General features: G+C 35.7%; 1 protein-coding gene across 4 annotated transcripts in view; it reads left to right on the top strand.

Annotated features, from left to right (window-relative positions):
• Fam172a (family with sequence similarity 172, member A) overlaps positions 1 to 20,887 on the top strand; it is a 333,594-nt gene extending 312,707 nt beyond the window's left edge. For 3 of the 4 annotated variants that reach the window (XM_013022091.1, XM_013022086.1, XM_013022090.1), the window contains 2 exons: positions 11,858 to 11,970; positions 20,142 to 20,887. In XM_013022091.1, the coding sequence (XP_012877545.1) occupies positions 11,858 to 11,931 (74 nt within the window). In that variant the 3' untranslated portion in view covers positions 11,932 to 11,970; positions 20,142 to 20,887. The remainder of the gene's footprint in view (positions 1 to 11,857; positions 11,971 to 20,141) is intronic. The other variant, XM_013022088.1, reaches the window with a different exon arrangement.
• Positions 20,888 to 27,870: the final 6,983 nt, after the last annotated feature.

Below are 27,870 nucleotides of genomic sequence, written 5' to 3'. Positions count from 1 at the left end.
ATTGGACCTTTTCAAATACTAAATAGCTTCACATATATGGTTTGAGATTTTGGCCTGTGCTTAACTTCCCCATGAAGCTGAAGTATTTTGTCTTTGGAATTAAGCCAGATCTCCCACTTGCATACATTTAATTTATGTTGAATGAATCCAAGTCCTGGCATTTGAATGGTCTTTTTCCTTCATCTACTTTCCTACGTAAGAAAAAATATTAGTTACCATTTAAAGCTTGCTTCTCTCCTCTCCTTCCATTCTTCACTGATAAGCAGATATCTTCATACTGTGTGTATGCAGTGTTATGAGGAAAGCCAGTATTGTGGTATTGTCCATCTCAAGATACATTGTACTCATAAACTGTTATGTTTAAGTGAAACCCCTTTGCATGACTACTTAAAGGTATTTTTTAGAAAAGAGAGATTACCCTTAAAGCAGGCATGATGGCTCATACATACCGTCCTAACTACTCAGAAGGCTGAGAATCAGGAGAATCATATTTTGAAGCCAGCCTGAGGAAATACAAAACACCTATCTCAATAATCGGCATGTGAGATGCTCCTGTCATCCCAATTGCGCAAGAAGTTTAAGTAAGAGTTTCATGTTCCAGGCTGGCTCAGGAATGAAAGTGAGACCCTATTGGAAAAGCAACTAAAGCAGAAAAGAGCTAGTGTCTTGGCTCAATGGTAGAATTCTTGACTAGCAAGCATAAGCACTTAGTTCCAACACCAGTACTGCCAGAGAGAATGCAGGTAACATTAATTATCCTTAAATATCCATGAGCTTTTAGGACTTGTAGATTAACTTGTAGATTATAGACACTACAAAAAGCACTTCAAAATAGTAGCTCAGATAGGGGTGTATGATCCTCTAAAAGTACAGGTCTGGTGGAGCTCAAAGGATCATGCTTCCTGTTGTGCCACTGACACATTAGGTAGTGTGTGACTAAGTCAGGAGTATGTTTGACAGGCTTTCTATTTCAGAGTCAAAATAGCAGTGCTATTTTAGGTTGTGTGGTAATTGCCAGTTATACCACATATTTGATTAAGCACAAATGACAGAGAACCATTTTTTTGCTTAACATATCATTTACTTTTTAAATTAATTTATTATTACTTTAAAGGTGATATACAGAGGATTACAATTCTGTGAGTCAGGTAATGAGTGCATTTCCTTTAGTACAGTGTCTTCTGTTCCTTCATTCTGTCCCAGTTCTTCCCTCTCCACCCACAGCTGTATAGTGCATTTTCATCCATGTCCACTGCTGCACATTTTCATTTCTATTAACATGGAAAGAACCATTTTCTCCCATTTTCATGTTAGCCCCCCCCACCATCTCATATTCAACAGTCTTTATTTTTAGAAATAAAAATGAATTTTTACAAGAAATGTACTCACTACCTTACATATGGAACTGTAATCCTTCTGTATATCACCTTGACAATAAAATTTAATTACAAAGAACACAAATCTTTTAGAAAACTCATTGCTATTTTGGTGTTCATCAATCAATCCCTAGCACGGATCCTTCACTTTCATTAAAGTATTTTGTAGAATATTCCATGTGAAAGAACTTGCTCAGCTTGCTGCCTCTATCTGACCTTAGAAAGCCCCTTGATATCTCATCCAAAGCTCACTAGCTTTACAACTCCAAGGTGGCTGATAGACTTTAGCAGTCTCAGTGGATGATTACATGAAGCTGAAATAGGAGCTGCTTTCAAGGATAAACTGAGGGGAGATGCTGATAAAACTAAAAATGTCTTCTGTGAATGGATTAAATCTATGCAAATGTTAAGACCCTTGGAGAGAGGGTGTGGCCAAAGGTGGAGGCAAGTATTCCAGTTCTAGCATCACCTACCTGTCACTCAGTTCTTAGGCAGCTGGCCCACGTCTAATGTATCTTCTCCAGTCCCATATCTTTTGATTATTTCATATATTCCATTCTTGGCTCACATCTAAGCACATTTTTCATGTCAGTTTCTGCATGGTAGTCCCTTTAAGCAGTCTCAAAGGTTATCCCTCCATTCACGAAAGGGAGCATCATAAAGGGAAAACAATTAAGATTTAAAATTAAAGCATTAAGTTAGCTTTTGTCCCATTACTATATAAAGATAAGAGGACAACTAACTGCACACCTATTGGCTGACCTTCACTTTGTGTGCATTTTCTGTCTTGTTTACACCTTAGTGCTGGTCTTTGTAGTGACAGTTAGGATCTCTTTTCACAGATGAGTAAGTCATGGTCTATATAGTTTAAGATTCTACCCCAGATTTGGTCAATTTAAACCTTACTACCCTACTGACATCCACAAAAGCACAGCAGCATCAACAGAAGTGGCTCTACAAGGCTGCAGTGGTATCAGCCTCTGTGGTAAAGGGCAAGGAAATGTGTCTCCAAGTTGCTTTGATTCTGCATTTGATTCTGGCTTCTTCATTCATGTACTTCTTGTATTTCATATACTATCCTACAAGCTAGGAATCTGACAGTAGAAATAGTGAACAAAATTCCTACTGTATCTAGCTTGGTTGTAGGGCTTCAAATCTGGGCCTGGGCGCTGTCCCTCATCTCTTCAGCTCAAGGTGAGTGCTCTACCACTTAAGCCACAGTGCCACTTCCAGTTTTCTGAGTGGTTTATTGGAGATCAGAGTCTCACGGACTTTCCTTCCCTGGCTGGCTTTGAATCTCGATCCTCAGATCTCATCTCCTGAGTAGCTTGGATTACAGGCATGAGCCACTGATGCCCAACCAAGCTTATGTTTTAGAAGAGAAAGTTGATCACACATACATACACATACATTGCTTTAGGTTGTGATGTTAGTATAAAAATTCAATAGGCTAAGTGCCTGATGGGTCACATTGATATCTAGGTAGAGCAATCAGGAAAGGCCTTAGTAAAAATCCCTTTGGGTTTGTCATTGTACCCAGTGAGATCTCAATCTTGTCATATATAAAATAAGACCAATACTAAATGGCTGTGAAATTCTGTGCCCTTTTTTTTTAAAGAGATTTGCCTTTGGGTCATACAATCTTTTGTATGTGTAAGTTATAGTCTTGGTTATCCATTCATCTCAAAATGTAATAAGAATGCTCATTGATTCCCAAGGTTAATTCCATTTTACAGTTGGGGAATTTAATCCAAGAATAAAACACCATTCCAAAGGTTGCATAATGTTGTTATTTAAAAAAAAAAAAGGCATCAAGCTTTCTATTCCTGTCACACTCAGTCTGAAAATTCTACCTCACTATGTGATATAATGAGAAGTAAAATTGAAATGTCAGAGCAGTTGAAAGTAGATTAAAGATGTGTAAACTATAATGGACTGAAATATTTACAAATAAGGAATTGGATAAGTATATCTCATTGCGCTCATTTATGACAGGCAAGTAAGCCATGTGATATACTTTAAGCCAGTAAAATAGCAAATCCCTTCCCCAAAAAAATCTATAATTTTAATCAAAAGTTTGTTTCAGTCATTGAAATTCTGTTATTGCTGCTTACAAACATTAAAGTCAATCAAAACATCAGTAGCTTTGCAAGATCAATATTTTTAATATGTTTGCATTGCAGTGCTGCAGATTTTTGGCTAATGGATCGCACCCATATTGATTTCCATGGGAAATGTTAGTCTGATACTGAAATAATTAAAAAAAACAGAGATTATTGGTTTGGAATTTTGAAGGAGATAGAAGTATAAAAATTGGTTATTGACTAAATTGCTTGGGGTGAGTGAACCTTGGGCACTTGCAATAAACTTGTAGCACTTAGTCATTACTGAATACTACCTTGGTCTCTTAAACTCAAAATAATCAATAACCTATTATAACAATGCAAATTGTGGAGAAATAACATACTAGGCATGTAAGAATCACATTTTATCAAAATAGATATGCATAAGTATGTGTATGGGTGTGTTGAAAATGTCTGTTGAAATGTAGTGACTGATTTTAACTTTGAGATTCACACTGAGTATAGTTTGAGTAGCATTTTTAAAGAGATAAACTGCTACAAAATAGCAGTGAAAAGAAGCATGCAATTATTCTATGAACAATAATGAAAGTGCAAACACTACAGCATGTCAAATGACAGATTCTGTTATTTTGATTCAGAGCAAAATTACAATTGTTGCTCTGTTCTCAAAGCATAGGAGTAATATATGCAAGCATTAGATACACACACATTCCCCATGATAGGAATCTAGTGCATATTACATTGTTCTCATTTTTCAGCCTTTGGTTATTAGGAAAGCCGTATTTTCATCTAGAAAGTTTACTCTGTGTTTTCATTTACTTGCCATTATAAATTTATGAATTATCTCTCAGAAGCTATCTAGTATTTTAGAAAGTCTGTTAAATCTCTCAATATAAGCTCTGCCCATAATACTAATACTTAAAAGGAACAGTTACACATATCATTATGTATTTTTTACTTAATTTTTTGTACATGTTACAAAATATTGAAATGTTTATCTATTGTGAAAAGAACAAGGAATTAATTTATAAAACTAAAAATTAGTCAACACAACTGTTGCTTTTTTATTATCATCACTATAAGCCTGGTCAATGTTTTCCTCTCATAATAAATTAGACTTTATTTATGAATAGAAAATTGACTATGATTCCTTTTGTCACATGAGATGATACTGATGCTATAATAGCACCGGCAGTCTATTTTAATTTAGTGTTTGTCTTTAAACAACATTTTTATCAAATTTCTTTCATCATATTCCTATTTCATTTGCCCTAAATTCAGTTGATAAAATTGCTTTTCTTCCTGTTGTGTTGGAAATTCATTCCTGGTTCTGACTTTTCTCCAATGTTCTATATCTACCCCATCAGTTAAGCTGTTAGGAAATTCTCTTTTGATGGATACAGCCTTCAGAATGATGTATGAGCCAGAAATCATCCCTGTTATCTCATATTAGACATGCCAATAAATATACCGAGTTGAAAATAACCAAGATGTACAGTGGAAACATACATTTAAATTATGTAAATATTCATAAAGTTTTTTTCTAAGTCATCCAATGGTTTTCAACAGTGGATATTATTGGAAAGGTATCTTGTGGTATTAGAAATGGTAGGAGGCTATACTAAAGCTACCAGCACAACTATGTTTATTGCAGCATTATTTACCATAGCTAAGACATGGAACCAACCCAGATGCCCCTCAGTAGATGAATGGATCAAGAAAATGTGGTTTGTATACAATGGGATTCTATACTTCCATCAGAATGAATGAGATGCCCCATTCGTAAGGAAATAGAAAGATTGAGGAAAAAATCATATTAAGTGTAGTAAGCCCAACCCAAAGAAACATAGGCTCCATGGTTTCCCTCATCTATAATTAGCAGATGTCTAGGACAGTCATAGCAGAGGATCTCAGTAGCTCAATAGCTATGTACATATGACCATATAAAATGATGCTAATTGACATGAGCTCCAAGATATGAAAACAGGCAGTATTTGTTATTTTTTAAGCTATTCCTTTTTTCTTTTGTATTTTTCCCCTTTGGTTTATTTCCTGTTTTTTTATTTTGGTACCGTATGTCTTGTATATACATTTATCTGATTTGGGGAAGGGAAAAGGAATCACAAAATGGTGATACAAAGGACATAGAGTGAATGAATGCAACGGCAATACCCACAAGACACTCTGTTGGAAATGAACTTTATAACTTATGGGGAGAAAACAATGGAGGGACTAACACTGTCCAACAAAAAATGTACTTATGTAAATGTAACCCCTCCATCCATCACCTTTACAGTAAAACAAAATGAAATTTTTTAAAAATAGGAAGATCATGATGATTGTCATATGATAACTTTCTGGTAGGTTGGAGGATATCAGATAACTTGAAACTTGATCCAGAACATCCCTGTGGTCTTTGCTGTCAGTCTCAGCAAAAATCAAGCTAACATCTGTCTATAAAGATAACATTTAAAAAGAGAGCTGGGGTTCCAGAGCAGGAAAGACACTAAACATTTAATTACTTAATTTGGAAAAATTGCATGTAGTGAATAGGCATTACTCAAATTAATAAGGAGATAGTACTTCATTTGTTGAGAGTAGTAGAAGACAGCAGGAAGAGAAAATTCCAATGAGCTGCTTCTAGTGCACTCTTTGTTCTGATTGTTGAACACCAGGGCCATAAGTTCACACTACCCTGTGAAGATTATTTAATTTTAGTTTTGAACACAGACTTTCTGCATTCTATGTCATGCTGATGAAAGGTATTCTACATATAAACTATGCAGACAGCCTATGCCACACCTTACCTATTAGCAGCTGGGAAATAGATGGAGTTATTCGTATGTGTGTGCATGCGTGCATGAGCACCTGTGGTTCAGAGAGCATGTATAAGACAGTAGGCAAGAGTATAAGCCTTGGAGCATATTAGCTGAATTTATGTAATTTCTCTCACTTCTTATTTCTGTGACCTTGGACAATGTATCTAACCTCTCTAAACTTCCATTGTTTCACTAGAATTTTGTGCTGATTAAGTATATGTGCACCATTTATTATTTGGTTCTATGAACAATCTTTTCTGATAGGTATGCTGTTATCAGAAATGAAAGTTTGATTTCTAGTGGCTTTCTCTCTAAAATCCTGTCTTCTATAATCTTGGAGGGTTTCTGTTCTCTGTCCTGGTGCCTCCATACTATGCCATAGTGTATTGTACAGTATCTGCTTACTTGTCTCTTCTGCCTCCATTAAACTGTAAGCTTAATGGGAACAAAAACCATGTTTGTCTTACTGTTATTACCTAGCACCTAGTTTGTACTCAGTAAATATTTATTGGAATGCCAGGAGACTGAGGCTGGAGGATCTCAAGTTCAAAGCTTAGCATGGCATATGTAGTGAAAACCCCATGTAATTCTTTATTAAATCAATGTTAAATTGATTATATAAAAGAAATACCACAAATACGAATGTATTCAAAAGTAGAGCTTTACTTTGACTGTATACCTTTCCTTATATAAATGAGGGTGGACTTCAATGATTGATTCCAACTTTGCTGCTCTCAACCTAGAATGTTCTACTTTTAGATTGCCACAGCTTCTACCTTATGGATATTCCTTCAGGTCTTTATTCAAATGTCAACTTCTCAATTATTCCTACCCTAACTCTACTAATTCTAAACTACCTAATTCTAAATTGCATGCCTCTTTTATTGCATATCTGTTTTATTTTTCCCCAGCACTTTATGGCATTCTAACCTGTATTTTTAGTGTTGATTGTGTTTATGATCTGCTGTTGGCCTCTCTTGCATCCCAGCGGAATGGAATGCATGCTTTGTTGGTTTTATTCACTGATTCACACCAAGCACCAGGAACTTTGGATGGTGTAGAGTAGGCGGATATTTTAATTGTCTGTTGAATGAATTAATTAATCCAGTGTTTTAGGGCCACCAATTAGATAACAACTGGAAACAAAGTTACTACTAAAGGATAATCAACAAAGAATTAGAAATAAGAAACTTTAGGTTCTGTCTTGAGATGGATTATATATGTTTTTATTTTATTGAATTGAGGGCACTTACTTGGTCCTTCCTAAGCCCTTTCTTGACAAACTTTTCCTCCACGAGTCCTTCTGAGTAATGTATTGGGAATTTTTTCATAAAATGCTATGTGCTTTATATTAAGTCTTTGAAAAGGTGTGTGGGTTCCTAGTATTAAAGGCTTTTTTTAAAAAGGCTAAACTCTAAAACAAATTACTTCCTTAAATATGCATATACTAACTTTCCATAGAGCATCAATGCAAAATCTCTACAAGATTTTAATTAAAAGTAATTAAAATATCTATATTAAACACTTCCATTCTACTAGGTTAATAGTAATTTTTATTTCAAAAAAGCTTATTTTTTCATGTTACACATGCTACATTGCACTAGTACCAGCAGAGAAAATGTGCTGTGATTCTCTGTATTATTTTGCTAATTTTTAATTATAATTATGCTATCGCTTAGATATTTGTTTGAATTTTATGAGATCATATAACACAAAATTAAACAGGAAATATAGAAGTGAAGAGTCATTGTATAGAAAGCAACATAATTTTTAAAAATTGAAAGATTTAGTACTGCATATGAGGAAAAATTTTCACTTTGCTTACTGTTGCTAGAACTCTAACTTTTTAACTAATGATATCACAAAATTTACTTAGTAAGCTTATGTTAATAAGGTTTAAAAAAAAGGGGGGGCTGGAAATAAGTGATTCGTTACTAGGGTGATTCAAGAAGGCCAAATGCTGGAAACTAAAAACAAGGAAAATTCCAAGTGTTTGTACAGAGGAGAGCTATAATATACAAACCAAGGGGAAGAACAACTGAGAAAGCTGGTTATTTTGTTGCTTATAGTTAACTAGTTAAGTCATTTGTTTGAAAGAGCCATGATATATTGCCCAGGCTGGCTTCAAATGCCTGGCCTCTAATAGCCTTCTAGTGGTTAGGGCTAAAGTTATACACCACCCCATGTAGCAAAACTTGTAGTTATTAGGTAAGTTGAGGTGGAACTAACTCATATTTGTATTTGGGAAAAGACTAGATACAAAGATAAATACAAACTACATAAGTGTGAAAATGCTTACATGGATTAACCTTTTACCTAGCATGGCAAAAATATCCCCCTAAACTTGTCATTTTTTTAGTAGTATAATTTTTCAATTGTATGAAGTAAAAAATTACCTTATGACATTTCTATTCATGCACTTTGATTCACTCTAATATTCACTCTAATACCCTTTTCTGTCTCCCTATTCTTTTCCTCTTTCATATTTCTAATATAAACTTTTTTTACATAAGACACTAACGTGAAGAGAGGAGCTATGACCATGACTCACATTGTGGTATTTTTTGTTCAAATTCTCACACCAATTCCCCATATTAGTCTCTCAATCTAAATCAATAACATCCCCATTGAGATCACAATCATATAGTGATTCAAGCACAAGAGAACAAGATTCCAAGAGAACTATAGAGGTAAGTAATAAATTTGAAGATGTTATTCCATGTTGTCATGAGACCTAACAAGAATGAGAAGAGGAAGATTCATAGGATTGTCAAAAAGAACAAGACTTTGAAAGTATAAGGAATATGAAATCAGGGGCTGGGAAGGTGGCCCAGTGGTAGAGTGCTTGCCTTGCAAGTATGAGGCCCTGGGTTCAATTCCTCAGCACCACATAAACAGAAAAAGCCGGAAGTGGCGCTGTGGCTCCAGTGGTGGAGCGCTAGCCTTGAGCTGAAGAGCTGAGGGACAGCGCCCAGGCCCAGAGTTCAGGCCCCAGGACTGACAAAAAAAAAAAAATTAAAAAAATAAAGGAATATGAAATCAACATTTATAGTAGCACAGTAGAAGTTTGGTAAACAACATAAATTAAGTGTGAGTGGATGAAATAGTTTGTTTGTAGGCTCAAAGGTGAAAAAGGTTTTCAGTGAGAAAATGACATATCTGAAAAACTGATCTAGCTGCTCTGAGTGAGGAAAGGTTAGGGAAATGCAGTTAAAAGATCATATCATAGTCACTGCAAATAGGTAATGAGGCTTGACTGAGAGGGCAAAGGAGGAGAAGGAATAGAATCCAGAGATGAGACAACAGAGAATCTGTGAAGCTTCGCCCTCAGTATCAACTTAAATTTTTTTTCTTCAAATAGGACAGTTGGAAATATAATGGAATCTCTGGAAGAATGGGGCACAAAATGGGAAGATGAGACAAGATTTTGTGTGGGGAACAGGCCTGTGAATGAGACATTGCTATGGTAGAGATTGATAGAAAAGACATAGAGAATTAAGACTGAACTCTTGACACTCAAACTCCATGTTCTTTTATTTGAATATTCCATTTATCTTACCTTCTTCTAAAATTACTAAATCTTCAAGGTACTTTCCTCTGGAAGCAAGTGGTTGATTGTGCAGAGCAAAGTCACCCAAGAGCCACAAATGAGATTACATAGTTTGAAAGGTAGTGAAGTACAGGTAATCTGATTTTGCTGGGGAATGGTGGTTTATATGTAAGACTAGATCTTCACAGTTTATTCTCATTGGATACCACAGTAAAGACTCTTACATCAACTAAGTAATAAGTGCTGCAAACTACAAATCTGAATTGCTACAAAATAATCACTCGGATATGGTATACTTTCCCCTTTCTTAGGATGGTATATATAACCTGGTCTTTTTTTTGTTGATACAAGACTTCCACCCTAGTCTGTGTTCAAGAAGTCGTGAGCTCATCTCCCTTTCAAGAGGAGAGACTATAGAAGCTCACTCATGCTGTGAGACATGACTCTTGGGAGCAAATGAAAGCCATGCATACTTGTCTTTAGGTATAGCTACCATATGTTCTGAAACAGTAAAGCAGACTTTGCAAAACAAAACTAATCAGTAGACAGGGTTTGAAGTGAATATTTATCCACCTCCTTTTGAGAAGTTAACAATGCATTATTCTATCCTGATCTCTGATTTTAAACCCTTTTTACTATTAGTCTGGTTCAATTTCTTAAAAGGTCCTCAGACAAACCAAAAGGAGGACAAGTTAAAGTCTGTGTTAAACTAAACTTCCCTGATAAAAAGTATTCTAGATCTGTAGAGGACATAGAAGTTTCTTTCTCTTACACAGTTGTTCAAGAAAGGTATTTTAGATGGGTAGTTAGCTTTGCCTCATATAGCCAGGGTGAGGACCTAGATTCCTTTCATCCAGCTTCTATACCATCACCAGTGTTTCCACAGCAGCTGCGGTTGTGACCATATCAAAATTCTACATCAAGAAAGTTTTTGGTAAAAACAAGTAGCAGTAGTGACCCAAATCAATCACATGCTTATACCATCATGAGAGACCCAGCCAAATGGCCATATATGACTTTCAAGGAAGCTGAAAATGCATGGTTACAATAACAGACATTTCATGCAGATTTAGCAGTATCCACACCATCATGCAAATAAATCATTACAAAGCAATGAGATAAGTCTTTCAAAGCAATGGGATAAGTCAATAGTTTAACTTGAGTGCCAAGGAAGAGTTTTCATAAGAAATAAAATTTGAGCAGCCTCCATAAATAATGAACTGAGAAAAATAGAGAGGTCAATCTATGCAAAAATAAATGTGATAATATGATAATATTAACATGCCCAGGAATAGAGTACAAACAGTATAAAGGTTTTAGAGAACAATAAAAATCTGGTATGCCTCTCAAATAAAATTAAATTAAGCCGGGCGCTGGTGGCTCACGCCTATAATCCTAGCTACTCAGGAGGCTGAGATCTGAGGATTGCGGTTCAAAGCCAGTCTGGGCAGGAGAGACCGTGAGACTCCTATCTCCAATAAACCACCAGAAAACTGGAAGTGGCACTGTAGCTCAAGTGGTAGAGCGCTCGCCTTGAGCTGAAGAGCTGAGGGACAGCGCCCAGGCCCAGAGTTCAAGCCCCACGACCGACCAAAAAAAAAAAAAATTAAATTAAATTAAATTTTAAAAAATCTGGTATGCCTGAGCTCATAGCCCTGAAGATGAGAAGTTATAGAAAATGGTGAGAGGAATAGCTAAGGAGTATCTTGGACTTTCTCCTCTAGGTTAGTGCATCAGAAATGCATAAGTGGTAGTAGTATAAGAATAGCCTGGACAGAAAGAGTCTAAATGAGGAGATCAGGTAAGAGCATATTATTGGTGGGTAGTAATGGGAATCAAATCGAAGTGCTCTTCATGGAGATGAGATAAAGAAGAATAAATATCTGAACAACTAAAACTATAACTTACAGTAAGTAGAGATGACTGCTTATCAATTTTGTAAACCATATGATTGGTCTTGTCCTTAACCAATACAAGCACAAAAGGAGGAAATGTTTTATTTGGTAAAAATTTTAATTTGTTTTTTAGATACTGAGTTTACAAAACCCACACATCCACATTTCTGGAATTTTTTGAAGGTAAAGGAAAAGAGCAGAAAGTGAATCTAAGGACTGGCTGTCCTGAAATTGTTTTGTGAGCAGGTGTGTAGGAAAATATTGTGTCTTAGCATTATTGAGAACTAATTTATCCCTGTCTAGTCCATGTCAGTATGACTTCCCATCATTCATCAACTTTATCCAACTCCAGAGTAATTCATGTAGTGCTGCAGGATTTTACACAACATACATTCACTTATATTCAGCTACCCCACTGAGTACCTGCTATGTACAAGGTTCTGTACTAGATGCAAAAGACACAACTCTGAAACACATACCCAGGCCTTTAAAAATATAAGGCTGGAACAGTGTAATAGATAGCCATTACAGTCCAATAAGAGTGCAATTATGGGGGAGGGGATACACAATAAGAGGGGTTCACAAAACATAGTGTTCAAGGTTCCAGGCAAAGGCAATAGAATATATGGTACATTTGCAGACTACAAATGTGCAATATTTCCAGAGAGTAGAGTATGAAGATAGGGGAATAAAAAGAAATGAAGCTGTAGTGATAAGCCGGAGCCAAGCCATGGAGAGTCCTTTCAACCTTAAAAATGAACTTGGCAGGGGGTGTGGTGCAGTGGAGTGTCTCAGTGGTAGGTTGCTTGCTTAGCATTCATGAGAAATGGCCTGGATCCCCAGCACTGCAAAGAATAAAAAGTTGGAAACAAGGAGGGTAAGAAAGGGAATAGATTATATTCACATTTTTTAGTGATCTAGCGATGATAAGAGAATGGATTAGAGAATGGCTAATAGTCGTGATATAAATATTATTGTGTAATTTTGCTAGTCACCTGTAAAATAAATTCCCAAAGGGAAATTTTGTGTTTAAAATGTTTACTTTGAAAATATCTTTGTAAAATAGATTTGGTGTTACATTAAGTTTAATATTAATTATGTTGATCTTTGGTAATCTGCATAAATCTCAATTAAATTGTCATTTATTTGGTAAGAGATCGGTTAAATATGTGTCATTCATATAATTATTGACTTGTCAGATTTATCTCATAAATTACTAGGGCTTTCTTTTTCTATTGAGCCTTTGTCATTTCCTTATTGACTCTAAGGAATCCTTTATAAAGGATGGCTGAGGGTCCTAATTGTATACAGTATATTTTTACTCAATTATCCTTTTATTTTTTCATTTTGATTACTAAGCATTTTCTTCTTTCATATAAAAGTTTTTTACTTTTATATAGCCAAAAATATAAATCATTTTCTACATTCTAGTCTTGTCATTACTCAAGTCTCAATCCACAACTACACATCTATTACCTTTTATTTTCTTTTTGTACTTTTGTGGGACTTTTTTAACTTTGAAATCATAACAGCTGGATAGCTACTTAAGATTTCACACTACAGTGGTTGAACAGTGCAGAGGGCTGACTTGTGGTAGACAATGATTTTTACATAGGGAAACAATCTATTAGGAAAGAAAGTTACCTGTCAGCTAGGTTCATCCAACATTGGAGTTTTATTCAGGTAAGTGCCTTAAATGGACAATGAGGCGTAGCAGATTAGAAAACACAATGACATGTGGACCATGGAATCCAAGCAGTTAGGTAAGGAAGTGAAAAAAAGCAGGGGGGCGGGGGCGCGGAAGTGGCCCTGTGGCTCAAGTGGTAGAGGGCTAGCCTTGAGCTGAAGAGCTGAGGGACAGTGCCCAGGCCCAGAGTTCAAGCCCCAGGACTGACAAAAAAAAAAAAAAAGCTACCAATTTGTGCCATTTGTAATTGTAACCCCTCTGTATGGTTATTTTCACAATTTAAAAAAAAGGGGGGGGAGGGGCAAGGGGAGAAGGGAGGGGCTAATATAGAGAAAGAAAATGGAGAAAGTAAATGGAAGTAAATGGTATAGAAGCCATGTAAGTCTTATTTTGTAAGCCTTATTCTCTTGTTAGTTAAGTAGAGAGAAGGGTATGGTCAAATTTTGGGACTATCTGAATTACTTCAGAAGCATACTGCAGTGTCCAGAGTAAAACATCAAGACCAGTTGGTTGAGTGGAGGAGAAGAAAAGATCATTGGGTATCAGTAATTGTAGAAATCAGAATACTGGATCTACACTTTGGGTGTTGAAGACTCCCAGGATTATGCTTGAACTTGGATAGAGAGAAGAGAAGCATTCTTTGAACATCTTGATATTTCACTTAAACCTTTAGCAACCTTTATCCTTAAGTGACTACTCTCAATTACTAAAGAAAATAAAGACAAGCCAGTCACCAATGGTTCACACCTGTAATCCTAGTGTGATCTAAGGATCACTGTTCAAAGCCAGCCCAGCCAGGAAAGTCCATGAGATTCTTATCTCCAATTAACCACCAGAAAACTGGAAGTGGCACTGTGGCTCAAGTGGTAGAGCACTAGCCTTCAGCTGAAGAGCTCATGGACAGTGCCCAGGCCCAGAGTTCAAGCCCCCATGACCAACAACAACAACAAAAGAATATAAAAAGACAGTTTGTGAGAAATCATAAAATAGGAATCAGAATAACATACTTCTACAATTGCTTTTAGCAAAATAATCATGGTTTGGCTTTTTACATGTAAAAATACCTAATAATATACAGAAAACACTTAGCTCATGCCTAACATTCAACACATTATGCTAAGTATTATGTTGTTAAAGGAAGATTTATATTCATTTTTTAAATAGTGTTTGTTAGTATTCCTTTCAATTTTAAAGTTTGGAATTGCAGCAACTTTGGTCCAAGATAAAATTTTACCAAAATACTTCACTATGAGCTTATTCCTGGACCCCTAAAAAGGTTAGAAGTACATCCAACGCACAGGTAGAGCCTTACACACAAGCCGGGGAAATATAAATAAGCATAAAAAGAAGTTAGGTTTCAGATAAAAGAGAAAATACTGGTTATTTTCCTCTTTCTCCCTGATGTACTCGCTCATGCAAATCCCCAAGTCACACCTCCCAAGAGGTCTGGAGCAGTAAATCCTGGTGGCCTCAAGAAGCAGCATTGTTAATAAGTAGTCTGGTTATCCTTTGGTGAATCAGCTTCTAGAACTTGCAGTTACTTTTTTCAGTGCATTTTGTAGAAGATGGCATGATAAAGAAGACAAAGGTTTGTGGATATTTCATATTTTAATTTTTTTCAATTTGAAAACAGTAGAGACAAAATAATTATAATCAAGGAGATAAGTACAGGAAAATGGAGACATTTAAAATTAACTACTGTCTTAGTCACTGCCCTTCAGTCAGGTAATATAATTCTTCTTGATTCATTTTATCTATTTACAAAAACTTAGGCTTTTTGTTGCTAAAGTTTATATTCATTTTATAAAATAGTAATAATGAAAAAAAAAAACAAAAAACTCTGGAACCATCAGTCACCAGTGGCTCACGCCTGTAGTCCCAGTGACTCAGGAGGCTGAGATCTAAGGATTGCGGTTTGGAGCCAGACCAGGCAGGAAAGTCTATGAGACTTATATCTCCAATAACCTACCCAAAATGCTAGGAGTAGAGCTGTGATTCAAGTGATAGTGTGCTAGCCTTGAGCAAAAAAGGAAGCTCAGGAACAGGCTCTAGGACTGGTACAACAACAACAAAAAACTACCTCTCAGGATCCTTAAATATTATGACTATACTCAGAGAGTAGCTATTCTACTCAGAGCAAGCTGAAAGTAGGAAATAGAGCATCTGAAAATCAAACACTGAAAACTGCTTTCTGAGAAAGATTCCTAACTAATAAACTGTCAAATATATTTATTTTCTCCCATGGAGCATAGCTTCTAGCAATTCATTTACTTAACAAATATTTATTGAGTGTCTTCTATAGGTCAGGCACTGCCAGTAATAGACATTGATAGTGGCCATTGCTATGGCATGGCTCCTGCTTTCCAAAGCCTCAAATGAAGAAAATATATACATATGACATAACTACTAGGCATAATTAACACAGTAAGATTCACCAAAACTACTAGGCTATTTTTTTATTGCCAAAGTGATATACAGATATATATTCTCTCTCCCTATTGAACATAACACAGGAGTTCATTTTCCGAATACAACAGCGATATACACAAGACATGGAAATGGTCTGTACAACTTGGGATGGGGGGAGGGAGAGGGATTTGGGGAGGGAGCAGTAGGAGAAAATTGATGGAAAGGATAACAAGGTTTTGACAAGAAATGTACTCATTACCTTACTTACATAACTGAAACCCCGCTGTATATCATATTGTCAATAAAAGAAATATTAAGGAGTTCATTTTCATCTGTGGTACAAATTTTATATCTTCCTTTAGAAAATAATCAAAATTTATTTAAGAGCTATGTCTTTTAGTTACTAGATGGGATGTTGTGTTTTTATAATTTATTACTTTTAAACTAAAAATTGTACAAACAACTGTCCATTTAGCAAAGCAGTTTATGAGTACAATATATCTGATCAATGTCACCACCTTTGACATTCTCACCCCCCACTCCCAATCCCCACTCCTTCCCTACTCTTCTTTTTTTTTTTTTGGTCCGGTCGTGAGGCCTGAACTCTGGGCTTGGGCGCTGTCCCTCAGCATTTCAGCTCAAGGCTAGCACTCTACCACTTGAGCCACAGCACCACTTCCGGCTTTTTTTCTTTTTGCTTATGTGGTGCTGAGGAATCGAACCCAGGGCCTCAGGCATGCAAGGCAAGCGCTCTACCACTGAGCCACCTTCCCAGCGCCTCCCTTACTCTTCTTAGTTTTGTAGAATATACTTTGGACTCTTGCCTGTATCTTCTCCCTCTTCACCTCTTCGTTCATATCCCCCTTTCCCCTTGGCCCCATCCACTCCTTTCGAGTACCCACTTAGTAAGTGGAACATTTTATATCTAAAAATAGAACAGTCAATAGGTCTCATGTTATCTAAAGTTTAGATTATATCTAAATTTCGAGATTAATATTACAATGAACAATATCACTATGCAACATTTTTCAGTGGGCAAGATCAAATGAATTTAGAGTATATTCTAAATAATGTTTTACTATATCCTAAAATTAACACTCGAACTATTGGCTCCGGTAGAGCACTTACCTAGCATGCACAGGGCCCTGTATTTGATCCCCAGCTCTGCAAGCAGACAAAAACAAATAATAAAAAAAATTAAACTATAAAGTACTTTGCAGCTTTGTCAGATTGATTTATTAACTGTGACATTTAAATTATTGAGCCCTTTTTTTTTTAATTTTCTTCATTGGCATAGAACTCTTAGAACTGAAAGCATTTATTTAATTGTAACAAGCTGAAGTTACTTAAGACTGTTTAAATGAAGAAAACATCAAATAATAGTTTCACTATTTTACAAATAGCTCAATTATAATTTATAATAAAGCTGGAAGCTCTTCACTGAACATATATAACTTGGTATTTGCAAAACTTGATTAATATTTTCATAAACCACTTTGTATTTAGTTTATAAATGAACATTGAAGTCCTGCTTATATCTTTTATTTTTTTCTTCCAGTTTTTCCTTCCTTTTCACCATTACAATAATTGAAAATGATACTGATAAGTATCAGAGCACGTTTAAATTCGGGGATGCAAGGCCTGTGCCTGGCCTTAGTGGGTTTATACAACATACAAACTCATAAAACATAAGTTAAAAATATCAATAAAAGCCAGGCAGGCACCAATGGCTCCCCCTTGTAATCCTAGCTACTCAGGAAACAGATCTGGAGGATCTCTGTTTGAAGCCAGCTCAAGCAAAAAGTCCACTAAACTCCATCTTCAAAATAACCAGCAAAAAGCTGGACTAGAAATGTGGCTCAAGTGTTAGAACCAGCTGAGTAAAGGCCAGACTTTGTGTTTAAACTCCAGTATTCTGAAATAAAAATGATGATGATGATGATGATTAGATAACAGTGTAATGATTTTATAAACTATGTTTAAGGTAACTTACAGGCTACATACTATATTCATTCCTTATGATCAAGCCTGAAATACTTGTTTTCAGAAAAGGAGTATGTCATTTTGTTGATAGAAGGTATTTCTAGGCAAAGAAAAGTAGTGGGATCCAAATAGGACAAACACAATAGTTTAAGTGGATTAACTGGCCAGTGCATGTGTAGTCAGTGAAGGATGGGTTAGTGAAAACGACCACTCAGGAGAATATTGTAGGAATCTGTGGCTAATGTTTACCAAACTCTAATATTTGGAATAGAAGCTATGTGACCTAAAGGTAATAGTAAAAACTTCTCATTGGAAATTCTTCTTTTTTTGGATAAGGCAAGGAAAGCATTGCATCTCTTTTTGATGTTACATTGCACATTAACACATTTAAAGCTTATACCAGCATGATGGAAAGAAGTGACATTGATCAAGATTAGTTGTACTCATATACTGACATGTTGCATTGACAACTACTTAAAAATAAGTAAAAACGAACTTTAAGCCTATACCAAAGAAACCCATTATTTCACTAAATTATTATTATCATTTGGATATAAAAAGGTTTGTAACTGCATAATGATTCATATCTGTAATCCAGAAACTTGCAAGGCAGATGTAGGAGGATTGCAATTCAATGCTATCCAGAAAAAAAGTTAAGGAGACTCCGATCTATAACATAAGCCAGACATGGTCCTGCATGCCTGTAATTGTAGGTACTCAGAAAGCAGAAATAGGAGGATTAAGATCTGTCTCACCTGGGCAAAAGAAATCTCTTTGAAAATCAGACTAAAAGCAAAAAGACTGGCAGCATGGCTTAAATCAGAGATCATTTATCTAACCAGCCTGGGCCTTCAGTTCAAACCCATTACTAAAAAAAAAAAAAATTAAGACTTTTAAGTAGTGTATACCATTCACAAACTCATTATTTGGGGGTGGGGGGGTCCAGTCATGGGGCCTGACCTCTGGACCTAGGAGCTGTCCCTCAGCTCTTCAGCTCAAGGCTAGTGCTCTACCACTTGAGCCACAGCATCACTTCCAGCTTCTGTCTTTTTGCTTATGTGGTGCTGAGGAATCAAACCCAGGGCCTTAGGCATGCAAGCGCTCTACCACTGAGCCACCTTCCCAGCCCCACAAACTCATTATTGCGTTGCGCTGATATTACTACTAAAAATTATGGTCTTATCTATATAAGAATAAACAAAACATTGACAGAAGAAGGCTATGCCATCATTTAATCCAGATTTTATAACCTTGGTGATCAAAGACTGAATATACTTTTAACTTTGACAGTTTTCTAGTCAAATTAAGTAATAATTTTAATATTTGTTTTCCATTCCTCTCCTTTCCTAAATCATCAAAAATACCCAAGAATAAGAGAAGCCCACTTAACACCATCTTTGTAATGTCTAAATGTTGTGGAAATGAGGTGATGGAGGAACATTGATTGAATTGAAAGTAATGAGAAAACTAGTTTGTGACTTCCTTGTGGTCACACAGTAAAACAGCAGGAGATGGTGAAAATAAATGAAATAAAAATTAAATACATAAAGCTGGGCGCCAGTGGCTCACGCCTGTAATCCTACCTACTCAGGAGGCTGAAATCTGAGGATCATGGTTCAAAGCCAGCCCAGGCAGAAAAGTCCATGAGACTCTGATCACTAGGAAAAAAAAAACCAAAGTGGCACTGTGGCTTAAGAGGTAGAGAGCTTGCCTTGAGCTGAAGAGCGCAGGGACAGCGTCCAGGCCCAGAGTTCAAGCCTCATGACTGACAAAAAAATAAAATAAATACATAACCTAAGATTACCATCGGGTGGGAAAGGAGTGGATTGGGAAGGATAGGTGAAAATGTAGAAACAAGATGCATTGTGTTCAGTTTGGATGTATGGCAACTCCTTCATACAGCTACTTAAAGATAATAAAAAAAAATCCAGAAAAAGAAAACAAAACTAAATGAAGTGTAGGAATACACATAAACTTTCACTATAGGAGTGCTAAATAGATTTGAAAACAGTTGGTATATTTTAAATGTAATTCTAAAACTAGCTACCAGTACAATCTTGAGGAAGTTCCTTAAACTCTGTGGGACTCTCATTCTCATCTAAGTACCAGCCCCAAACTATTGACTTATCGCCATCTTTTTGTTACTACAAATAATAAAAAATTAGCTGCCCTTGGTTTATTCACATAGAAATACATTCTAATGAGAGACCACATTTAAATACACAAGTATTTAAATATACAAGTATTTTAAGTATTTACTTTTGTTACATTTGTACTTATATATAATATTCCTGAACTTCAAAACTTTTATCTTTTCTTCTTTTCCTTTCTTTTCCAGGCCCATCAAAGATGATCAAGTCTTTATAAACGAGCCAGTGTGTATGCTTATGTAATATTAGGGCTAAAATTTTAAACTTGAAAGCTCCAGTTGTCAGAAGATCATAAAGTCTTTACTTTTTAAGGACTGTTAAAAATCACCTTCTGTGAGATCTCAGCTTTGGGATTTTTCTGACATTTCAAGACTTAAATTTGAAAGTGTAGAATCTCTATAAATACAACGTTACCACAAGCCCAAAAAAGTCAAGAAATGCAAAGGTTAGATTCTTACTAACTGCTCTCCCACATGATGCTCTAAATTGAGATAAATATGTAATCAGGAATACTTGATGTGAAATACGATTTAAATTATGACATATTAAGTTTTTAATCTTTGAATTTTAGAGAATAAAATTGTATATGTAAATCATGTAATGCCACATTTTTTGCATGTGCCCTTAAGGCTTTCATATGTTTTCTTCACATAGTCCCCTCATTTACAACTTTATCTTACTGTGGACTAACCATATGGGAAATCCACTATTTTAAACTTAAGCTATTTTGGTGGTGTTACTGCATAAGAAAATGCTTTTAGAGTAGAGAAATCATATTTTTTAACCAGATTACATAAATAAAACCCAATTTTTATCTACTGGTCATTTCTTAATTCATTTCAAAGTATGTAACTTTAATCCCTAAATATTTCCAGAAATTTTGCTCTGCTTTGGCTAGCTGATAAAAGAAGGTAATAAAGGAGGCATGCTATGAGACCTGGCCATTTTCAATGTGCTGAATGATTTAAAATTATGTGTAATTTACATGAGACATATAAATGAAAGGATAGACTTCAGTAGGATTTTTTTGCTATAAAAATAGGGTATTTCTCTCCAGCAGCAGCGCCTCACATCTCATACATATGTGCATATTTCGTTTTCTATGTAGCTTTTGGTCCCAAGAACACTAATTATAATTTTAAATTATCAATAAGATATAAGCTTTAGAGTACAGTCGATGTTGAATTTCTTATCTCCTGTAAGATTCGCTGTCTAAAGAAAGCTACTTTCTGCCTTTTTTCATTTTTAAGAAAATTGCTAAGAGCTTTATAATCACCTATATTTCACCTTTTAGAAGTTGAAATTTATTTTTGAGTTTATAGTGTGCAGGTAAGCATATTGCATTTTTTTTCTTCTCCCAGGTATTGGGGTTTTGAACTCAGGACTTCCTACTTAGCTTGCTGGCTTAGCTATCATTCTATCACATGTCTTATAACATAAGTCATGCCTGGATGATTATTTTGGAGATGGGATTTTGAGAACCTTTCTACCCAGGCGGCCTTCCAACCACAATCCTCCAGATTTCAGCCTCCTGAGTAGTTAGGATTATAGATATAAGCCACTAGCACCCAGGCTTATATTGCTTTTATATCTAAGAAAAACATTACTGAGAATAATTCATCAGTGTATATCAAACAAGAAGTAAAAAAAAAAAAAACTAACATATCCCTCAGTTCACACTGGACCACTTAAAAGTGTTTCTTTGAAGTTATTTATAGTATTTACAAAATAATGTCATTGTTAGTATGTCCGGTATTACTGTGCCAAAAATCTTTAGTCACACTGCATTTAGATTTATTTTTGTTTTGTATCTTTCGAATCCTCCTGCCCACATTGAGTTTCATTATCACAGCCAAAGTTTGCCAAATACTAGTTCTTTAAAAAGCCTTGATATTGCCAGGCACTGGTGGCTCACACCTGTAATCCTAGCTACCCAGGAGGCTGAGGATCATGGTTCAAAGACAGCCTGGGCAGGAAAGTCCTGAGACCAATAAACCACCAGAAAAAAAAAAAAAAATGGAAGTGGCGCTGTGGCTCAAGTGGTAGAATGCTAGCCTTAAGCTGAAGAGCTGAGGGACAGCACTCAGGCCCAGAGTTCAAGCCTCATGATCGACAAAAAAAAAAAAAAAGCCTTGATATTGCCCTCTGAAATCTACCCTGATTTTTATATATTTCTCTTCTAATGAAAAATCAACTGAACTATATAATTTTGTCAACTCACATAGTCGGTACAACACAGTCACACTGAAACTTCTTGGGAACTAAAATGTGATTCTAATAGGTGGTACAACTTTGGGACCCATATAAAAAGTTAACTGTCCTCTAAAGAATAAATATGCTGCTTTTTGCAGCATATTCTGGGAACAATTCTCTTGGCCGAAGATATGCTATCCTCTCATAACACAGTGGGGTCCTGCAAGCATTTTCAGTGTGCTTTGCTATCATTTTTACTCATCCACTCCGTTGCTTCATTGTTACTATCGGATATACATTAACATTCGGCTACACAGTGGGTAAGAGGTAGAGGTAAGACTAAGAACCACAGGACAGGGATGAAGGCCCAGTTTGTTCTCTCCTTGGCTGAATTCCATTTTGGAAACCTTGTTTTCCTTTGATGTGTAGAGTTTAATTGCTTATCTCTAAACATAAGACTCAATTTGTGAGAGCTGGTATAGGTAAGGCCACTTGCCCTTTGCTAAATTAAAAAAAAAAACTGCTGTAAGTATGGTATAAAAAATGTTATTTTTGACTAGCCTGTTTGCCCAGGCTGCTTCCTGATTTATCTCATGACCTGACAATAGCCTTTCGTGCCTGCCTGGCCACAAAGCTTGATTATTTTGTAATTTGATCTTAGTAGGGATTCCAGCCGTGCTTTCCTGCTCGTGGGCAGAATGTGGCAACATGCCTGCTCACTTGCTTGAGCTGCTATGATCAGATTATGCCTTCTCAGCATTTCTTACATTGGCTGCCTACAAAGTTCAGAGAAGCTTGAAGTCAGCCCACTTGAGTTTTACAGCTCTTAACAAAGGGAAATATAATAGGAATTATTTGCAAATATCTAAGAGAGTCAGAAAGTCACTGGACACTGAGTACGCCCCTATGTTTAAATTTTAAGTGAATTTTTTTTGCACTACATAATTGTCCAACTACCAATTGGCTTTTCACTTTCAGTTCTTAGACATTTCCATAATATGATAAGGATCTTTATAAAAGATGTAGCTAATCTACAGTTTATTGTTGCTGTTAACAGCAGGTAATTCCAGGTCATCATAATTAGCGCACTTCTTCATATTGTTCTTTCAGCCAGAATATTTCTAGGATGATAATGTTTGTCAACATCTTTATAAGATAATGTGACTACCTCCTGTCTACCTCCTGTCAGGGTTAGAAGAGGAAGACAACAATGTCCAGCCTGGCACTGTGACATGACACAGAAAATTGAGAACCCATACTGCTCTCATTTCCTTCATCCAGCAAATGTTGGTTGGGCACCAGAAATGTTCAGGCTCTCTGGGAGGCCTTGCTGATAAAGATACGAGATGAACACATGGTCCCTGTTCTTCTAAAGCTTAAATTTGAGTTGTGGAAATGAAAGCTCATATATCATAAATGTATTTAGGAGCTTTTGAAAAGTATGTTCGAAAATTCTAAAATTGGTAAGATAGGAACCAGAGAACTGGAAAGGACTTAGGAGCACCATTACTGAGACTTCTTCCTCGTGTGCAAAATATGCAATCCATTACTCATTGTTCAAAAATGAGGAAAAGATGATTGTAGGTTAAGATATCTAAAATCCAGTCAAAGCTCAATTAAAATGTTTGGTTTGTATCATTCATACTTTCAGTGGGCCAGCACAAAAGCTTAGAAAATGAAGCGTAAACAATGTGGTGCCAGTTTGCTTTAAAATCCCTAATATATGTTTTGTAAACAAAGCTTATAAAACTTAGTACTCTACTAATTAAATAACAAGAAAGATTTTATGAATACATGAAAAGCCAGAATTTAAAATGCCTGCAGGGGAACAGGTGCTGTAATGACATCACAGCGTGTCGTGCAGCTTTTTTTCCCCCTTGATACTTGTATTTGGTCATAATGGAAAGAAATTGATTCCAAATGTGTTTTCTTGACCCCCTTCTCCATTCATGTTAGTGCCTAACCTTAAATGATGTTTCTACAATCTCGGTTGTATTTACAGTAATTATATGCATAATGTAGCATATTATTGTCCGGACTTCCTGTTTAATCAGTACAGAGCTTCTTACAAGTGCAGCTGAAAAGGGCAAACAAAATTAAAGCTTTATATACCAAAACAAGTTTGATTTGCTAAGCTCCCAGCATTCCAAAGTACACAAATTTGTTCCACTAAGTTTTCCGATGGCTTGCAGATGGGCAATGATTAATCAGAGAGCTAACTGTGAAGTAGTTTGCAATTAAACTGGAAAGCTCTGAAGCATGCTAATTGAATCAGAAAATTAGAGACACTGAACAGTAATTGGCTATTTCTCATGCAGCAGGTGCCAGGCCACTCATCTGTGGAACAAGGTATTTAAGGCACATTAGCACTAGTAAAAATACTTCTTGATATGGAACAGTTAGATTTTCTGCTCATTTTCACCATGGATGTCAAAACATACAGCTGTGCTATCTGGTACTTGCAATTCATGTTTGAAGAATTTAAGTTAGGTAAACATATGGGAGGAAAGTACTGGGCAACCTCTAAGAGCACAAGCAGCATTTTCGAAGGAAAACCAAAAAATGAGGGGCTATGGTTTTGTTTTCTCAACTCAATTACTTTTTGCTTTCTTATCATACATTTTTAGAAGTTGAATTTTCTGTTTAGTGTTAGTTTAAAGCCACAACAGTATAAATCTAGTACTGCTGTGAGCTTTGTAGATACATAGAGCCAATTCATATCATGGCTCAGCATGAGTTTATATCTTCTAATTAGTACCACCATTTTATAGAGTGAGCACATGCTATGAAAGTTTGTTTGCCATACCCAACAGGGACCCGGACATGTAGTTTTTCTTTAGTGGAGCAATCTTGCTGTAGGATTGTGAACAACTGTAACCTAACCAGTGGGTGATCAGGCAAGAATGAGATTTAATGAGCTCAATTGTAGAATTTTTTTTAATAATTGTTATTTTCGTATTATCAAGTGTGGGACATATGACTTCTGTCTCCCATTACTTTAATTAGAGTTCAATATTGTTATCAGAAAGTTAAAAGTACAAAGAAAAAGAAAAATAGACTGAATTATACTATGTTGGGAAGCAGAAAATTATAATATTCACATGCTACTCATATTCTTTAGGAGATGACTGCAGAAAATAAATAGTAAATTTGAACCAAGAGACATAAATTATAAATTATAAATTGTAAACAGTGCATAGGGGATGTATTATAACTATGTTCATTTAAATTAAGGCAGGGAGTTTTCTCTACACAAACAATATTCCTTCATTAAGTTTTAAAGTTTCCTTTACAATGTTTTATTAAGAACATTTGGCAATATGTTGCTAAAAAAGGTTTTAACTTGAACACACAGTTTTTTTTTAAGTACAAACATATAATGCTTTATGTCTTCAAGCTGTAGTTTTTGTTCATTTTTCTTTAGGTTAAAATAAAACTTTCTCTTCGACAGACACTACCCTCTACCCTCCATCCCCCACCTCCACTAGCCCACCATGTCCATTTTGCATTCTTTCGTTTGAAAGCAGTTCTGAAACATTTACATGATCAATGTCTTTTGCTTGAGGGATAAAGTTTGCTCTTCCATGGACAAGTGAGAACATATTGATCACTTTATTCTATTTGCTATTTCTAAATTCAATATACCTCTTGAGTCGATAAGCAAGATCGAGAGCACATTTCTTTTTTCAGTGTGCCTGGTTGTAGCTTGTTCTCAAGATCCAAGATACATTTTTGATTAATCACAAATGCTCTGAGGTCATGGAGAGCAAATGTGTTTGTGGAGTGTCAGCTGATGCTGTCAGATAAATGTCTTAAGCTTAGCCAGGGTTCATGCCCCAGCTTTAGGCTGTGCCAAATGTCTCCCCTTGTTGAGGAAGATAACAGCTACACTGGAGGCGACTGCGCTGTTTGTTCACTCTAAGGGCTGACCTTGCCATATGGGGGAAAGAAAGGGTGTGGATATTTTAATTGAAACTTTATAAACTTTTCATTTGATTCAGAGCATCTGATAGCCACTAATTTGCATTCTACCCCTTAGAACAACTCTGATTATGACTATTTATCTTGGTTTCCAGTTACACTCCTTAGGATAAATAATTTGGAGAAATTATTTTTTCAATATCGTTCTTGGTGTAGTGTGAATTATGGCACTATCGGCGAGTCAGTAGAATACTGCAATGGCAAAAATGCCTATTAGAATAAAATGAATACATTTCTCTTGGGTGTATTTGATAGAAGTGATTCTTGCTTTGCTGCATTTCCATTTCCACTAAATAAAAGCTTGGTTTGGGCAAAGAAAGGTCACTTGTGCTAATGACCCTTGTCCATGTACCGCTTATCTTCAGAGGACTCGTTTAATCACATTTACCCCTACTTACAGTAATTTGTCTTCTTTTACTAGACAGAGTCTATAAATAGGAAATAATGACAAACCTAAACCAACACCTGGAGAATGCTTTATACTAAGGCTTTCTCTGACACTAACAGCTACTGAATTGATCATATGTGATGCATAAATAAGTAAACTCCCTATGGGCTGCTTGTGGGTATTTGCTGGGTATTTTTGTTGTTGTTGTTTTTACTTTCTATTTTCCATCTTATCCTAGTTTATTCTTTTTTTTTCCAAAGAAGCTGATCTACTTTTCTTCCTTCTCAAAAAGTTCATTCTGCCACGGGTAAATCATCAGTGCTAATGAGACACAATAATGATGTGAAAAAGAAAAAGAAAAAGAAAAATAACACATCTGTCATGAACTCCCAGCAGATCACTTGGAAATGAGACATTTTAAATATTTTATGCTGAACAGAAAATATCTTGAGGAAATTTTTTATATTCTATATCCCAAAACAAAACCATCAGTGTCAGTGAGCTGCTTCAAACATTCCATTTTAAATTATTTTACTTAAAATTCCCCTACAACTTGAATGTAGATTTGTAAAGTAGAAAAATGTAATGGAACTAAAAGAAAGTAAAAAAAAAATACCTTACTCATTTTGAAACCTTTCTTTTATGAGATGATACTAGAAAAAGTGTTGTATTTCATTTCATTAGCTAGAGACAACTGTGTTTCATGTGTAGTCATTGTAGTGAACAAAATGGTTTTCGTTTGGTTTGGTGTGATTTGAGTGGATTTCTTCAGATAAATCAAGTAGAAATGAGAGGAATTAAAGAGAACTTTCATGGTCAAATGTTAACTTCCACTGATGTAATTAAGAGTCAGATCAGACAATGAATGACATTTTCTAAATTATTGAAAGATTAATAAATAGCTAGTCATACTTATAAATCCTGTGGTAAGTGTAAATACAGAGTTTTTAATTCTATTTTCTTCATGTACAATTTAGTTCTGTACTGAGTTTTTGGCGGTTTGTTTTTTTTTTAAGTAATCCTTTTCCATCAACCGTAATTATTTTTTTCTTCCTTTCCTCATTACCTTAAGAAATGCTTTTTACTCAAGTGGTAGAGTACTAGCCTTGAGCAAAAAAGCTCAGGAATATAGTCCAAGAGTTCAAGCCCCAGGCAAGCACCAAAAAGAGTGCAGCAACATTTCTGACACTACTTTTTTGAGACTGCTGCCAAAATGTAAACACCCTAAGGTTTCGTACTGTCCCATCATTTTAAAAATAATAAACATGGCCATGCCCAAGTGAAATCTAAGATTTGGAACTGTTTCATTTTTCATATGTAACTGTGTTATATTATGTAGACAACTAATCATTGAG

This window comes from Dipodomys ordii, unplaced genomic scaffold (assembly GCF_000151885.1).
Source record: "Dipodomys ordii isolate 6190 unplaced genomic scaffold, Dord_2.0 Scaffold59, whole genome shotgun sequence".
Lineage (NCBI taxonomy): Eukaryota > Metazoa > Chordata > Mammalia > Rodentia > Heteromyidae > Dipodomys > Dipodomys ordii.
Note: the sequence above shows the minus strand (reverse complement) of the source record. Positions and strands in the feature narration are given on the sequence as shown.